This window comes from Oppia nitens, unplaced genomic scaffold, assembly GCF_028296485.1.
Source record: "Oppia nitens isolate AA-2021 unplaced genomic scaffold, nextdenovo-longstitch-racon4-pilon3 scaffold34_pilon_pilon_pilon, whole genome shotgun sequence".
In the NCBI taxonomy this organism is placed as follows: domain Eukaryota; kingdom Metazoa; phylum Arthropoda; class Arachnida; order Sarcoptiformes; family Oppiidae; genus Oppia; species Oppia nitens.
Genome location: NW_026533215.1, coordinates 49,556 through 67,808, shown reverse-complemented (window position 1 = coordinate 67,808; position 18,253 = coordinate 49,556). Strand labels below are relative to the sequence as shown.

General features: G+C 24.8%; 3 protein-coding genes across 3 annotated transcripts; 2 read left to right on the top strand and 1 right to left on the bottom strand.

Moving 5' to 3' along the window:
• Positions 1-612: 612 nt before the first annotated feature.
• LOC128956943 (TBC1 domain family member whacked-like) lies at positions 613-13,963 on the bottom strand. The gene is made up of 6 exons (XM_054302657.1): positions 13,908-13,963; positions 1,973-3,026; positions 1,505-1,889; positions 1,209-1,397; positions 971-1,085; positions 613-911 (listed from the first exon to the last, which is right to left on the bottom strand). The coding sequence occupies exons 2-6, from the start codon at positions 2,959-2,961 to the stop codon at positions 613-615; spliced, it is 1,977 nt and encodes a 658-aa protein (XP_054158632.1). The 5' UTR covers positions 2,962-3,026; positions 13,908-13,963.
• On the top strand, positions 3,776-14,097 carry LOC128957003 (RWD domain-containing protein 2B-like). Its single transcript, XM_054302720.1, has 4 exons — positions 3,776-3,837; positions 4,448-5,013; positions 7,003-7,179; positions 13,800-14,097. Exons 2-4 carry the CDS (start codon positions 4,536-4,538, stop codon positions 14,054-14,056), a joined length of 912 nt encoding a protein of 303 aa, XP_054158695.1. The 5' UTR covers positions 3,776-3,837; positions 4,448-4,535; the 3' UTR covers positions 14,057-14,097.
• A 2,117-nt stretch (positions 14,098-16,214) lies between these two features.
• On the top strand, positions 16,215-17,183 carry LOC128956990 (uncharacterized). The gene is made up of 2 exons (XM_054302706.1): positions 16,215-16,736; positions 16,832-17,183. The coding sequence occupies exons 1-2, from the start codon at positions 16,449-16,451 to the stop codon at positions 17,030-17,032; spliced, it is 489 nt and encodes a 162-aa protein (XP_054158681.1). The 5' UTR covers positions 16,215-16,448; the 3' UTR covers positions 17,033-17,183.
• Positions 17,184-18,253: the final 1,070 nt, after the last annotated feature.

Sequence of the window (18,253 nt, the reverse complement as noted above, 5' to 3'; positions counted from 1 at the left end):
CATAAACACAAATAAGTTATGTATTATTATTATTTTTAATAAATTTATTTATTAAAAAAATTTATGGTCAACTAATTAATTATATAAATAATAATTAATAATAATTATATAGATATTTTTTTATTTCCTCCATTTTATTTATAAATAAGATAAATTTGTAATTTCAAATTTGTTATTTTGTAAAAATTACTCTGATAAATGATATTTAAATAACAATTAATAAAATATATATATATATATATATATAAATTAATAACAATATTATTAATGAAAAACAAAAACATTTGTAATTATTTATTAATTAATAATCGAAAATATATATATATATATATATAAAAATAAAACTTTACAATAAAATTAATTAATTAATTTTTTTTGATGAAAAAATATAATATAATCTTTATTAATAATGTATAGAAAATCATTGTATTTTTGTTTTAAAAAATATATATATATTTATGTATAAATAGATTGAATTGTAAAATAAATTTTTTTAAAAAAAACTAATAATAATTTATTTTGAATTTTTTTTGTTAATAATTATAAAAATCTAAATCCAATTAATGAATGAAATTAATAAAATAATAATAATAATAATAATAATAACTATTATTATTGTCTATGTTTGCCATTAGTCCTGTTATTATTATTATTTGCGGAAATTTTTGTTTTTTGTTGTTGTTTTTGTTTCGATCGGCGCTTCTCCTGAATATTATGTTCCCGCTGTAGGTCACCGTCGTGTAGATCGCACCGGACTATCGAGTCAACTAATATCGACTCATTAGTTGTCCAATGGGACGGTTGTCTAAGCCTTTCCAGAGTTTCGTACATTGATGGACATGTTTTTTTGTTGGCCGCACGCATAGTATCCGATACTAACACTATTGCACATTTGAATACAATTTTGATACCTTTCCCACCAAACAAACAAAATAATTATTTGTCTAATTTATATGTGGTGTTGACATACCTTCACAGAGAAACATATCCCAAACCCTGAGCACCGATGGCCAGGGAAGGGTTCGGGCGAATACACACATAAACCATTCGGTCATAAACAATATCGGTTCGATTTTTTGCTTCTCCTACCAAAGCCAACAACACCAAAAACGGTCGGTTCCCGAAAAAAAATGTAAAACAAAAAGTTTAAGTTAATAACAATTAAATTATCGGTAAATATTAAATATCGGTATACTGTATAAGCGCACCATTAGTTTGTGGGCGTTGGGCGCAAATCGTTTGATAAATGCGAACAGCATATCGCCGTGCAGTTGGATGGCTTCGAGGCCGGGCGAAAAATAGCCGGGCAGATAGTGGTCGCAAATGGCCACCAGAGACCAGAAAGCGTGTTCGGCCGGCATATGCATTAGTAGTACCGATGCGATCGGGGCCTGACCCTAAAAAGTTAATGTTAATAAAAAAAACACAATTAACCGATTAGTTGTGTGTGGGTTGAGGACAGGTATGCACTGATAAGAGATGGGATACAAACACACAAACATACCTGACAGTAGCCGATATCTGGTTTCAATATGGAAAATGCTTTCAACACATTCAGCAGATCCCGTTGTCCGGTGCCCATCGGTTGGTCAAATAGTTCGTGATTCGGGAACTGTCGGTGAATATCTTTACGTATTTCGTCGACAATCTGCGGATCGCCGGACTGTCGGCAGAGATTACCGTAAGCGTCGGGATGTTGGCGTATCTGATGATGTCCGCCGCACAGATGAAGCCAGGCCTGACCGCGCATCGAATGGGGTATACCTTTGCGACACCGGTCCCTAACTTTTGCCCACCGATTGTTAATATATTTGTCCCATTTGTCCAGCATTTGGATCCACTTTTTCTCCCGTTTTCGTAGCAAATGAATCTCCAGTTTAGTCAGTTCGCTGTTCATTGTTGAGGACAGGGATGTATAGAAAGAGATTAATATTTGTTATAATAGACTAATAATAATAATAATAATACTTACGGAACGACATCCGTCTTATTCGAGTCCATAAAAAAGCCGTATCTATTGCACTGTCGACTATTGACCACCACTTTCGGTACTACTGACACATCGTCGTCCTCGTCATCGGTAACGGCTGTGACAGTAGCGTTGGACAACACAGAGTCGCGTACCGAAGTCGGCGACGAAACAGCCGACGGAGCCAGTGGTGACTTCGGCGGTGTTGTTGTTGTCGACGATGACAACGACGACAACTGTTGTCTATCACTAGTATTGCTAATATCACCGTTTGTTTGTTGATTATCACTAGGTTTACGTCTTGTTGTACTTCCGTTTGTTGTGCGGACACCGCTGACGGCGCCGCCGCCGCCACTACTGCTATCAGTTCTGGTAGTTGTCCGCCGATAACTACCTCCGGGGCCGCCGCTGCCGCTACCGGTGCTATCATAGGACATGAGTTTGCGATATTCGTCGCTCATTTGCCGACGAATTTCTTGATGATGCGGACGCCAGTTATTATGGTCACTACCATCACTACGGCTGGTCGTACCGTTGGTCACAGTTTGTTGTTGTCGGACGGCTGCGGCGGCGGTGGTTGTGGTCTTCCTCGCTGTAGTCGCTGATGTCGGCGGCGGCGATGTTTGTCTAACATTAACATTGGCCGCCACTACTGGTGGCCGATACTGTTGCGCACTGGCCAAGCTTGTCGTAGTGGCCATCGATGTGGTAATAGATCCGCGATCTGAGTAGTAGTCGTCGGTAGTCATCGATGACGACTGGCCGCCACTTCTTAGATGCATTGATGACGAGTTATTGTTCATAGCGTAGACCAGAGGTGTCGGTTGCATAACCTGTCGACGCCTCCTGACTGGCGACGCATCCAATCGGGTAATCAATGTAGTGGTCACCGATTGAATCGGTACTTGTGGCGGTGGCCGTGATTTATTAGGACTAACCATCGGTGGTACGGCCGATGATGATGTTGTTGTTGGCGTCGGTCGGCGGGACATAGTTTTCAGATTTCACTCAAGTGGTCACCACTACTATCGCCGATTAACTGGAGGACAGATATAATCTATTAGTATAAATGATATGAAAAAAAAGTTTTATAAATTAATTTTATTATATTATTGTCCAAAAAAAAAAGTTTTTCAAGTATTAGTTTTTTTTATAAAAATGATAATAATTTTAAGTATTATATATATATTTTTAAATAATTTAAAAACAAATTAATTATAAATTAAAATTGTCAAAAAAAACAAACAAATTGTTAATTGAAAATTTGACCATGTTTATTTTATCAAATAAAAAATAACTAATAAATCATGAATTTCTAGTTTAAATTTATAATTTTTTACTTTTGTTTAAAAAATTTAGTAAATTATATAACATTTTTATAACATAAATTTTTATAAAATAAATAATTAATATGTATTTAGCGCCAACAAAATATTATAATAGTAAATTTTAAACAAAAATTATATTAAAAATTAAAATTATTGAAAAATAATTACTTGTACTTATTTTGATTTAAAAAAAAAAATATATTTTTATCATCTAGTTTTAAAAAAATTACTAATCATTATTATTACAAAAAAAAACTATTTAAATACATAAAAACTGTCAACAAAACATAACTGCCATAAAAAAAAATTAAAATTACGTAATAAACTTGTATTCAAAATGTATGTACAGTATGTATTAATTAATATGTACAGTGTATACGCTGTAACATTTGTTGATGTTTGGTAAATTATGCGACGGTCCCTCGTTTTTTTTTTAAAAAAATATATAAATTACTATGCCAATAATAAAATACTGTAAACATAAACACACATTTTGTACCACGAGTTAATTTAATGTAATAATATTAAAATATATACACAGTATGTTTAAAATTATTATTTAAGTTTTAATTAAAAAAAAAGTATAATTTAGTTTTTACTATGTGATTTGTAAAATATATTACATTTATAAATTTTAAAAATATTAAATTTTGTATCATCGTGTCCCCTAACTAAATAATAATAATAATAAATTTGCGCCAAAAAAAACATATGTTGGATTTATTTTAAATAATAATAATTATTATTATTAATTTTTTTAATAAATCATGTCATGTGACTTTATTTTTTAAAGTACTCTACACAAAAATGTACTTTAAAAATTTCAATGGTGCACATAGGAGTAATTTTATTTTATTAAAAATTTTTATTATTATTATTATTATGTAACTGGTACAACATTCAATATTTAGGTCACTATATGATATACAGTACTGTATATCATAAATATATATATGTCCACTAGTACTACATAATTAAACACAAAATTAGTAAATTTTAATAATTTATTACATTATTATTATTATTAACTAGGGTAACTTTTCAATAATAATAATAATATACATTAATTAATTTATAATTCACCTGGATAGTTTTTTAAAATAATAATAATAATATGATAATTATTAATATATATTTTTTGTTTTTTTAGTAGTGTTGCCAAACAAGATAAACTAGTGTCGGGAATAATAATCGGGTCCCGAAAAACATTGTGTGTTTGTGTGTATATAACAACAATAATGTGTGACCAAAGAGTGGGCGAACTAATACTGTTGGACTCGATGTTCCCGAAACAGTGCCAATGGGACGACCCATCAGTTGGACAGGCAGTCAGCGAACAGGACTACGAGTTTGTCTACGGGAAAGCCCTGGAGTTTACCTTCCAGTGCGACAAACATTTGGATATAATATGCACTCTAGGCGTAGACTATCCGAAAACTACAACATTGTCGGGAAACGGGATTCACGTACACTGTCGTGTACTGGACGGTCGACTGTCCAATTCGGTACAGAAAACACTCAACGATAGGGTGGGAGACTACCTGAGCAGCAGCAACAACGGCAGTACAGATACCGATACCGGTCTAGACTACGATATCATTAGTGTTATACAAAAAATACAGGAATTGTGGACCGATTTGGATAGTATTAAATTGTTGGCCAATAATACTAGTAGTTATAACTGTCCCGCTAATGGTGGTGACCACGCGTCTAATGGTAACTATAATTTTAGTTATTTAACTATAATTAACTAACTAAACTAATTAACTAAAATTTAACTATAATTATAATTCAATATACAGTATATATTAAACAAACAACTTAATGGGTATATAATAATAAGTGTAAATACAGTGTACAGTAGTATACATATACTATTACATAATTACTAATGTATTTATTCAATCAATCACTTTATTTTTGTTAGTTTGGATATATTTTTATAATAGTATAATATATAATAAAATAACATTTAATCACCTGGATTAAGTTAATTAAATATAATTAACTAGTACTTAAAACATTTATATATATTAAAAACTTTGATATATTTTTTAATATAATTTAATAAATTTTATAATTACCTAATATATACATATGTTTAACATCAACAACAAGTTTGTATATTATTATAATTATTAAAAATTATAAGTAGTAGTAGTTGTTGTTGTGGTTTAATAGCAATTGAAAATAATTGAATACAAGATTGTGTGTTACGTTTGAAGACAGTGTATGTATGTATGTATGTATGTATGTATGTATGTATGTATGTATGTATGTATGTATGTATGTATGTATGTATGTATGTATGTATGTATGTATGTATGTATGTATGTATGTATGTATGTATGTATGTATGTATGTATGTATGTATGTATGTATGTATGTATGTATGTATGTATGTATGTATGTATGTATGTATGTATGTATGTATGTATGTATGTATGTATGTATGTATGTGTGTGTGTGTGTGTGTATGTGTGTGTGTGTGTGAATAAATATCTTTTAAATGTAATTTAATCACGATTTTACATGTTTTATAATTATAGACAATTATATTATACATTTATTTCTAATACATTTCTAATACATTATCTAATACATTTATTTATTTTTTTTAAATAATAGTATGATAGCAACAATATATATAAATTAATCAAGATAAAAATATTATTTTATCTAAATAATCTAAACAATAAGATATACAGTATATATCTATATATCATATTATATTTAATTGTCATAGATTTTACACATTACTCATTAGAAAAATATTTATTTATTTATTTATTAAAAATATGATTATCATTAAACAAAAAATTTCAAAATAGATATAACAATAAAATGATACTAATTATTAATAATAACATCACTACCTATTAAATAATTATTAAATAACAAACACACCTACAGTCATGCAATAGTGGGTTTCACATAATAATAATAATTTAAATAACTTATTATATAATAAATATGTCAAAATAATTTATATTTTAATTAAAATCTTTTACTATCAATCTCTATATATAGTAGTCTTTAAAAAAATCAGTGTTAAAAAAATAATAAGTCAAATGAGAAATTTTTTTAAATAATATAAACATAATTTTTTGTCTTTAAAAAACTATTTTAAAAAAATTCAATAACATTACATTAAATTTAGATTTTATTATTTTTATTGTTGTTGTCAATTTTAATTGTAACAAAAATATAAAATAAATTTAACTTACATTAATATAAAGTTATTTAAAAAAAATTAAATTAAACACTTTTTATATTTTAGAGTATATCACATAAACACGTTATTATTATTAAATATTTTCATTTAATTACTTATATTTTAATATTTTTGTGTTATTATTATTATTACATTGACACTAAGCAATACACACCTACCTACCTAATTTAGGTATTACCTAATCGGCAACACATACTGTACATACTGTACACACACACACACATACATATACACATACATACACATATATATACACACATATATATATATATACACACACACAATATTTTTACTTGAATAATTGATAAGATAATAGTATATAATATAAGGGAAACAATATAGTAATATATTTAAACTATATAAACCATGTTATCGGTTATTGTCTTAATTATAATATTTTTATTGACTTTGTATTAATACAGTACTTTCAACTATTTAATTACTTTATATATATATATGATATATTGCAGACACTAATCAAACACTGGGAGGCAATAATAATGATGATGATGTGGAGGACAGGGATGCAGGCATATCTAGGTATTGGATTTATTCACATCATATAAAATCGACAAAAAAGCGTCAATTGATCATTGATTTGGCCCGTGAGCTACATCTGACTGGTTTTACATGTGTGGGAAAGCCTGGTATGTATTGTATTTAGAGGGGGGGGGGAGACTATAATAACCACCCGTTTGTTTCAATACTTGTAATCACATTTGTTGAAGTATGATTTTTCCGCCCCCCCCTCTTATTTCAATTGTTTATTTAAGAAATAACTTTTTGTTTTGTTTGAAGATTTCATATATAAAATACAAATTGTTTATTGCAAATAAACAAAACATAATAAAACATAACAATTGACTTATTATTATTGAAATTTAAATAATTCAATAGTGTTTTGTTTGTTATTATAAAATACTATTGTTTTTTGTTTTGTTTTAGTTGTTGAATATGTATTAAGCGGTTGATAAGCATTTTTATTATTATTATTTTTTTCAAATAATTAATAATTAATATCGATGATGATAACTATTATTATTATTTTAAATAGCAAATAATACTGTATATAAACATATATATATATATACTATATAAGGTTAAACAATTTTATTAAATACTTAAATAAATTTCTAACCTTCAATTTCATTTAGCATAGATAATTTAATTAAATAATATTTTTTTGTTGAAAAAAATTAATTCATCAAAATATGTGTAAATGTAAATAAAATGATTAAAAATGTTTATCAATAGATATAATACTGTATATTATAGTAATATATATAAATATAAATTGAAATCATTATTTTATTTCTAATAAAAACATATTAGATTATTAATTCAATTCAATATAATCTAATATTAAATCATTAAAATGAAATATAAGATAAGTTAAACATAATATTAGTTTTTAAAAAATATATTTATTTTATTTTTTTGGTTAAAATATTTTTAATAAGTGAAATTCAATATTTATTTTATTGATAATGATTATTATTAGTAGTATTAATATTATTAGTAGTAGATATACTGTATTATAATTGTATTTTTTTAAAATATATATTAGTAACCTAAATATACCTGCATATATATATATATTTAAATTCGCATTAAATTACAAATTCAATAGACTATATATAACTAATAATTTAGTTTAAAATATAACAATAATACCGTATAGTAGTATAGTATTACATATGCAATGCATTTTGATGAGACAATTATATCATATAACAACAAAAACATTATTTATATATACCGTACAGTATATGAGATAAACTATATAATACTAGACAATTGAATAATTTTGTATTGTTGTTAAAAAAATAATAGTTTTTTTAAAGATTTTAATTATTTAAAAAAATAGTTGTTTTTTATCTCATGACTTACATTTCAACAAAAAATAATAATTTATTTTATTTAAACTCTAAAATATATATATAAACACACAAAAAAATTATGTCTGTAATTAACGGGAAGTCCGGTTATTTATATTTTAAGTGATTTTACTTAATTTTTTTGTTATTATTATTATTTGTATAATAAAATTCTAGTCTAATTAAATAAATAAATTAAGGGATTAAACATTGTTTTTGTGGGGCAAACAATTATTTTTTTTTAAATTGATACTTTTTTATTAGCTAAAAATAAATAATTAAATATAACAAAAATATGATTTTTATTTTATAAGTCATCATAAAACACTTGGATTTAAGTGCACTTGTATTTAATCCTACCATTACCTAAATATTTTTTTTAGTTTGTTTATATTTATATATATATATTTTGTTTGTTGCAAAAAAGGCACTGAATTTGCATTTTATATTATAATAAAAACTTATTTCAAGTATTTTATTATTATTTATTTTATATAATGAATTCGTGCATATATTTTGTGTAAGTGTGTATGTGTTATGTACAGGGTTTTAAGGAAATAAATGCCTGCCTTGGCAATGCCAAATAGGTGCCATAAATGCCTGGCATTTTGGGCATCTATTTTATTTGCCTGCCAATTTAAATTGCTAAAAAGCAACTGTATTTATAAAAATAATTTAATTTACTGTTTTTTAGCTTGTTAATTAAATTTACAATTAATATACTTATTTCTAATATATTATCTTTTAAGTAAAGATATACAAAACAAAAATACAGACAAATATATTGATAAAAAAATTTTTATAAATAAATTAATAATAAAATAATTAAAATAATAGGTGTCACCACCTGAAAATAGATGCCCTGGGCATGGCAGAGGCAAGGCAGGCATTTGGCAAAATAGGCATCTATTGTTTATGCCTGCCATTTTTAAAACCCTGGTTATGTATGTATATATGTGTGTGTGTTATGTATGTATGTATGTGTGTGTGTGTGTGCTGTATGAGTGTGTGTGTTATGTATGTATGTGTCTGTGTGTGTGTGTATGTATGTATGCATACAAAAAAAATGTGATTCAACTCTATGGGTAAACAATTTTTTTTAAATAATACAGTATATGTATAAACTTTTAACAATAAATACCAGTATATATACTGTATATAAATTTACAAATTGTATATATATATGATTATATAAATGAATGTTTGTCTCATTTCCTACTCTTTTATTATTATTATTATTATTATTATTATATAATATTCACGAAAGAGAGACTCTTTTATATACAATTTATTTTAAAAGAGTATATACTGTATACATATAACAATACAGTTTTTTTTAAAAAATACCATTTAATGGTTACTGACTGGTGAACCCCAACCCACCTCTACCACCATCCCCTCTATCAAGTCTCTCACCCTTATATATATATAGTCCCTAAGCTACCTGTGTGCGCGCTCAGGCACTTCAATATAATACATGGAGACCGGCAAAATATATGTCTATGTTTACTCAAGAGATTATAATATTTATAAGTAAATTAAAGAAAAGATAACACACAAAAATTTTAAGCGCAATTAAAGCACAAAATACCTGTATATAAAAATCACATGTAAATCAAAAATAATATATAATAGATCAAAATTATTATTTTATTTTTTCAAAAAATGGCAGCAAAAATATGATTTTAGCTGTTTATTTTGTTATACTTAATCATTTAATAACGCACATGAGTAGTTGTTTATTTTGTCATACTGAATCATTTGATCACTCACATGACTAAAGTTTGGTTTATTTTGTTATACCGAGTCATTTGATACCCTACATGACTAAAGTTGAGTATATTTTGTCATACTGAATCATTTGACCGCAATAGTCGACATCACATTTGAATGGAATATGTTTATTGATATCTTTGAAATGTACTAAATTTTATGGTTACTTAATTTTGATGATAATGAAAATGTTTGATTACAATTATTAATGTCACATTTATATGTAATGTATGAGTTGTTTTATGATAATCAAAATGTTGTCTACTATTAGTTGTAAACAGACATTTAGGCCAAAAACACTTAAATCGCATGTTATTGTTATCCACACGTGTGTTGTTGTTGTCATAACAGTCACTATAATCAGTAATTTTCATAGAAATGCAATCATTTGTTATTTTGATATTCATTGCATTCAAGGCATCCATAGCTTCAAACAATTTTCATTTGTAATTTTAATAAAAAAAATGATTTTATTTTTTGTGTGTAATTTCTATTTTTATTAAAATGCAACGTTATTGTTGCCGACTTTCTGCAACCATTAGGCGTCTGCCGGTCTCCAATAATACAGGAGCTGTGATATTAAGTATGTGTGTGTGTGTAATGCAAAAAAAATATGAATGGCATTTATTTTATTTCACAATATAATAATAGGATTTTATATATTATAGTATGTATAGTATATAATATATTAAAATACATTTCACATAACTATTATAATAATAATAGTAACAATTTGATCGGTCATTGGGAAAGGTTAAGCCTATCTACCCATGAACTACCCCTACCTGTGCTATCATAAAATAGTTATTCAAAAAATTATTTAACTATTAAATAAAAACAATCAATTAATTAATTAGTATATATTAGTATAGTTAATGATATTTTGAATATAAATTTTAAACACTTTTATATTAATGACAATAATAATGATAATAATAATACATAAAAACATAAACCAAACAAAAATTATTTTAAAAAACTAATTGATACAAAATAAAACATTACTTAAAAAATTTATTAAAAAATTAACAGTTAGCAAACACACAATTATATATATATATATAATATTATTTTTTTGTAAAAAATAGTTTTTTAAAAATTTTATTATATTTAACACACACAAACATAAACAAAAAAAAATATGCCATTCAATTCAATGCATATTTTATTATTATTATATTAAATGCTATGTGATGTGTGATAAAAAATAAATATAATATAAAACAATACTACTAAAAAAATGATAATAATCTATAATTATTATAATAATAATAAATATATAGGAAATAAAATAAATCAGTTTCATTTTACAAAAATATATATATACAGTATATGAACTCGACTACAGTCTAGACCACTATTTTGTTGACAAATATTCATAAAAAACAATAATAATAACTTATTTTAAATTACTTGTAGAGAAAAAAAATTAGAAAATAAATAAACAATAGTAATTATCTAATAATAATAATACAATAATAATTATAACAATAATAATAATAATACATTTTATTATTGTTAAGATACTAATTAACTTTATATACATGTATATTGTATTTTTTAAAAGTCACAATAATTCAAGCGATGAATTCATTCAAACATATAAAATGATTTATTAGAGAAAAAATAAAGTTTTATTTGTATTTATTTATAATTTTATTTTTTTAAATCAATTGTTTTCCTATTGTTTTGGTAGTTATGTTATTATAAGTAATTTATTAAAATACTTTAACCAATAAATGGTTTATTTTTTTAAAAGATAATATATAAGATATCAATATTTAAACTAACAATAAATAGACATTTAATTAATTTTTTTGTGGGACAGTTAGCCTAATATTATTATTTCATATGACAGTACCATTTAATAGAGTACTGTATATAATAATTATCATTGAAAAAAAACATATTAATCAAAATGATTAATATAATAAACATTATTATGATTATTATTAATAGATATCAAAAATAAAATAAAATAAATTGATTCATTAGAAAATAAATAAAACATTCAATTTATTTATTTTAATATAAAAATCATTTTTTAAAACATAAACAAACAGAGAAAAAAACTACATTTCCCTTACAAACTAAATACTACTAATAGTTTTATAAAAAAAATAAAAAAACATACAATTCCTGGTAAATACAGTGTTTGTAAAATCAAAGGTCAGGGATTTATTAGGAGTTCCTCTCAATCTCTCACTCTCTCTCTCTCTCTCTCTATATATATATATACATATACATATATATCAGGGTTAAGCAAGGTTTTGGATTTTAGGGGGGGTAGACCGGGGTAAAATTTACAAAATTCTCGAAAAATCTTGGGGGGGGTATTGGGTGGGGTAAGATTTTTATTGCATTTTTAAACGGCAATTTTTTCAAAAATCCAAAATCAAGGGGGGGGGTCCAGAGAAAATTCCCTAATATTCCCTTAAATTCCCGAATATTCCCATGTAAATTCGATAAAATTCCCATAAGTTCCCGTATAAATTCCCAGGAAAATAGGTAAAATTTACAAAAATACTAAAAAAACTTAAAATTTAACAAAAATACAAAAAAAACTTAAATTTTAACAAAAATAAATATTTTTTAAAAAAAATTTAAAAAATTAATAAAAACTTAATTTTAGCAAAAAATAAAATAATAATGTATTAAATACTTAAAAATAGGTGATAAAGGCATTAATGATACACTGAGTTTTTTAGTATTTTAGCAATTTTTAACTTTTAAAATAATTTTTTAAATAATACTTAATGCTTATAGTTTATAGATATATATTTTTATTTTTTAATGTTATTTTTATGTAAATACTGATTGAATACTAATTATAAAATTAAAAATATTTTAAATTTTTTAGTTAAAATTTTAAAAATTATTAATAAAAACCTTGTAATATAAGTATTTATTGTTTTATTAACTTCTTAAACTATCTCAAACTTCTATTTATATTGTAATATGATTATTCTTTTCAACAAATTGGTATTTTTTAAYTTTTTAGTTTAATATTTTAATTAAAATAATGTTATTTTTTTAATGAGTTAAAACGTTATTGTAACTATTTTACTTATTTTTAATCAATAATTAGATTCATATAAATTTTAAAAACATAAAAACACTTACTAAAATAGTATCAATTAAAATTAAAATTTTCATAAACTTAAAAAAAAATTTCGGCGCCATTGGCGCCGAAATTTTAGGGGGGGGGTCTTTTCTCCTCGTTTTTAAGCGACAATTTTTCCCATTTGGTCAAAAAGTCTGGGGGGTAAAATACCAATTTCTCGATCTTAGGGGGGGTATTTTGGCCTTACCCCCCCCTACCCCCCCCCCCCCTTACTTAACCCTGATATATATATATATACGGTATATATATATATATACGGTATATATATATATATATATACGGTATATATATATTAAAACTAATATATGCCGTATAAATGATATGAAAATTTTTATTTTTAATTTATTAATAATCAACAAATATATATATATATATTAAATATTTATATTTAGATTGCAAAAACAAACATTAATATATAACTAATCAATTAAAATTAAATATTAGTATTAATTTGCTTATCTATCTATATATATACTATACTATTATAATATAGGATTCATATGTGTTGAGGGCGGGCACCGGTATTGCGAACAATTTTGGCAACAAATACGGTCATTGAGTTGGCAACGAATAACACTTATAGATACGGAACGACACTTACCGACAGCACCGGGAGGTAGTAGTGATGGTTGTGGTCTAGCTTTTGTTGACTATCACGAATTGGCCGATACGGCCCACATGTTTCGGCTACTGGAGGCCAACAAATGCGATAGTGTTGTCAAAAACTTTTTAGGCTTTACCACCAATTAATTGATATTATTATATCATATGATATGATAGCATACATAAACATAGAGAAATCAATTAATAATTTTAATTTAATTAAAATAATACAAAACTAATTTTTTTAATTGATGTAATAATTATGTAAATGTTGAAATGCATTTTTAATTGTTTATAATATAAACTTTATATAATTATATGAATTAATAAAAATTATTATTATTTTAGTTATTCAAATAATAATTAAATAACAATTATTTTATTTTTCTATGAATTATTGTTTTGAACTATTTTTTTATGTGTTGGATATTATTATATTTCTAATAAATAAATTAACATATTATTTTATATAAAAATAAAATTAAATATTTAAAATTTTTTATTAATTACTATAATATTTATATATAATATTAATAATCATGAAAATATTTTGTTGATTATGCTATGTATTTGAACTTTATTTATATTTTACAATAACAAAAATACCTAATAAAATGATCTAGCATAATTTTTTATCAATTAGATAATATATATATTTACTAGCTAAAATCAATTCAAACTAAATTTTAACATATTTACTTTTTAAAAGATGATTAAACAAATTATTTAATTAACATATATAGTTATTATTGCAAATAAATTACAGTATATTGCAAAACATATTGCAATATATTTTTTTAAAAATTAATGAAAAATTTTAAAAACAAATAATAATTAAAAAAATATAAATAAACTAAAAAATTAATTACCTTTTAGATGCAATTAAATAATAATTTAGTTGTTTGTACATATGTCATAAAATTATTTTTATTTTTAAAATGTAAATTTTTAAAAAACACTAAAATTAACATGCACACACACACACACACAATATAAAATATTTTAATAATAATTATTATTATTTTTTAGATATATATCCTAATTGATTGAAACAATATTAATAATAATATACAAAAATTACACCCATTTTTTAAAAAAAATAAAACACTACAGTAAATATCAAATAAATAAATATCAAATTTATTTTAATGTTTTCAATGCACTACTTGTAAAATAATTTTTAAAAATATTGTTGTATTTTTGATTTTGTTGGCTCTAATAATGTGTTGACACTGGAGTTAGTACTCACTGTATGTATGTTTTGAATATAAAATTTAAACGTTTTTTAAACATTACATTACATTAACGTTACAGTAGATGTAATGCTATACTAACTAAACATACAGTATGTTTACTATACAATGTACAGTATATAACAAGTGTTTGTATGTGTATGTGTAATGTGTATGTGTATGTGTATGTGTATGTGTATGTGTAATGTGTAATGTGTATGTGTAATGTGTATGTGTATGTGTATGTGTGTGTATGTGTAATGTGTATGTGTAATGTGTATGTGTATGTGTATGTGTAATGTGTATGTGTATGTGTGTGTATGTGTAATGTGTATGTGTAATGTGTATGTGTATGTGTAATGTGTATGTGTATGTGTAATGTGTATGTGTATGTGTAATGTGTATGTGTATGTGTATGTGTATGTGTATGTGTAATGTGTATGTGTATGTGTAATGTGTATGTGTAATGTGTATGTGTATGTGTATGTGTATGTGTAATGTGTATGTGTATGTGTAATGTGTATGTGTATGTGTGTGTATGTGTAATGTGTATGTGTAATGTGTATGTGTATGTGTAATGTGTATGTGTATGTGTAATGTGTATGTGTATGTGTATGTGTAATGTGTATGTGTATGTACAGTGTGTGTTACGTAAGCGTAAATATATGTCAAACTACTTACACAAACACAGTGTATATAAAAATATTTTTCAAAAAATTTACATGAGTTTTATACAAACACACAATCTGTACGTTTTTAGTTTAGAAAATATTACATTAAAATCAATGGTAAAATATTTATAAACATTCTATATAAAATTGTACCAAAATATAAATACTTTATAAAAGTAGTTTGTAAATAAAATTTTTTATTTAAAATACATAAATTACGTATTTTATTATTAGGTAAATTTTTTAACATGTTGGACGTTATTTATTTTCACATAGATGATAAAAATTACTACAGTAACAATTTGAGACAATCTGATTGGCCAATTGATACAAACGTTGCCAATGGCAACCATTTTTCAATTAATACTGTATTTTTCAAACGTGTTTTTTGTGTTCAAAAAATATTTATTACAATAAATCTATCGATAAAAACAATACACAAAACAAAAAATATCTGTTATTTTCAAACAACTATTTACTGTTTAATAACAAAATTATTTTTAATAAAACTATTTTTTTGTTTCAATTTGTGTTAAATATTTTGATATATATTTTTCGGTGAATTATTATTATTTGGCCACCAATTGATTCTCCCGTTTTTAGTAGCAATAAAAACAAACAAACAAAACCAAAGTCATGTCGTTGACCACTAATATCATTGCCGATGACAGCCGCAGTCACCCCGTGATTGATGAGGACATGGATATTACCGCAGCCGATGCCGTCAATGATGGCCAACACGTTGTGAACCCAACTACTACTACTAGCGAACAGTTGCCGTCGATAGTCAAAAGCCATTTGCCACCACATTTGCAACGATACGCCGGCGGTGGCCAACAACAACAAAAACAACCGCTACGCGACTCGACCACTACTGGTGCCCATAATCCCGGTGCCACTGTTCCCGGATCGACGCCAGCAATGGTATGTAGTATTGACTGTTATAGTTATTACCGAAACGGTTTACTAATGGACGGCTTGTTTTTAATTTGTTTGTCAATTGCCCGACAATTTTTTAGGTTAAACGCCGCCAAATGACCAAATGGTTTAATTCGCCGACCGATGCCTTTCTCAGTCCGTGTACACAAAAACTATGGAAACCGAAACACCCGACAACTGGTCAGTCGGCTATCGGATCGCTAGACTTGGACTCTGGCGCTGCCGATGACGAGGAAGAATATGCCGATGCTATTGACAGCCAACCGATGAACCAGCAGTAGGTCATCCGTTAAGTGGTTGAACCGTTAGGTTAAGAGGACAGACACACACACACACACACACACTGCTAGGCCTACCGTAACCTCTATTGTTAGGCTAATACATATATACACACACACACCTGTCCTCTAATGTCACGCTATTTGTTTTATTTGCCATACATTTAATGATCAACTAATTTGTTTGTATATATATATATATATATATATATATATATATACTGTATATATATATATATATATATATATATATATATACTGTATATATATAGTATATAAATGGTATATAAATATTATAATTATAAAAAAATTGTATTAATATTGAGATGAATATATACTCTGCATATGCAGTATATATATATATATCTATAAGACATATGTTTTTTTTTAAAAATTATAGATTTAGATAATCATATTATTAGTTTATATTATTATTATTATTAGTATTGTTTAATATTTGTTTTTTTTCTACAATTTTAATGATTTATAATTAGTTTTTAATTTGTATAAATACTATATAATTTTTTTTATTATTAATTGAATCACTAATAGCTATATAATAGCTATACTTTAATTTTTACTTTACTTTAATATCAAGTAATTTTTATCTTATAATATTTTTAAAGAAAAATATATTGTTTTTTATTATTATTATTATTTTAAATCATTTGTCATTTTTTTTAAAACTTATATTTGTAGAGAGATAATTGTATTTTTCTAATTATTGTTAGTATTATAACTACCGTAATATGTATTTTTCAAACAACAAGCAAAAGATAATAATTATTTGTCTAACCGTTAGATTTTTTGATTTTATTTTATCATCAGTTAATTGTATTTATCTATTATAACGATTTTTTATATTTAAATATATTATATATAAATTTATAATCAATTTAACTTGATATAAAATAAGTTTATATAAATAGATGACAGTATTATTATTATTATTTTATAATTTATTGATTACTATGAATATAAATGTCAAGTATTGTATTATTAATTTGAATATTATTAAAAAAATAAACAATTCATAACATATTGTTTTTTGTATTAAAACATTTATTTTACAAATTTCTAAAAATTTAATAATAAATATTATATTATTATTGAAATAAAATTTTATTGTAAATTAGTAATTGTAAAATATATTTGTTTATTTTTATTTAAAAAATATGTTTAAAAGTAATTTTTTCTAAATTATGATCTTTTCAATAGTAATAA

What these genes read in the sequence shown, in the direction of transcription:
- LOC128957003 (XM_054302720.1), top strand. Translation starts at nt 4,536, where the DNA reads ATGTGTGACCAAAGAGTGGGCGAACTAATACTGTTGGACTCGATGTTC. An exon ending in TGGTGACCACGCGTCTAATG is followed by an intron (nt 5,014 to 7,002) that starts GTAACTATAATT and finishes GATATATTGCAG; the next exon opens with ACACTAATCAAACACTGGGA. An exon ending in TACATGTGTGGGAAAGCCTG is followed by an intron (nt 7,180 to 13,799) that starts GTATGTATTGTA and finishes ATTATAATATAG; the next exon opens with GATTCATATGTGTTGAGGGC.
- LOC128956943 (XM_054302657.1), bottom strand. Translation starts at nt 2,961, where the DNA reads ATGTCCCGCCGACCGACGCCAACAACAACATCATCATCGGCCGTACCA. An exon ending in AATAAGACGGATGTCGTTCC is followed by an intron (nt 1,890 to 1,972) that starts GTAAGTATTATT and finishes AACAATGAACAG; the next exon opens with CGAACTGACTAAACTGGAGA. An exon ending in CAGATATCGGCTACTGTCAG is followed by an intron (nt 1,398 to 1,504) that starts GTATGTTTGTGT and finishes TTAACTTTTTAG; the next exon opens with GGTCAGGCCCCGATCGCATC.
- LOC128956990 (XM_054302706.1), top strand. Translation starts at nt 16,449, where the DNA reads ATGTCGTTGACCACTAATATCATTGCCGATGACAGCCGCAGTCACCCC. An exon ending in CCGGATCGACGCCAGCAATG is followed by an intron (nt 16,737 to 16,831) that starts GTATGTAGTATT and finishes ACAATTTTTTAG; the next exon opens with GTTAAACGCCGCCAAATGAC.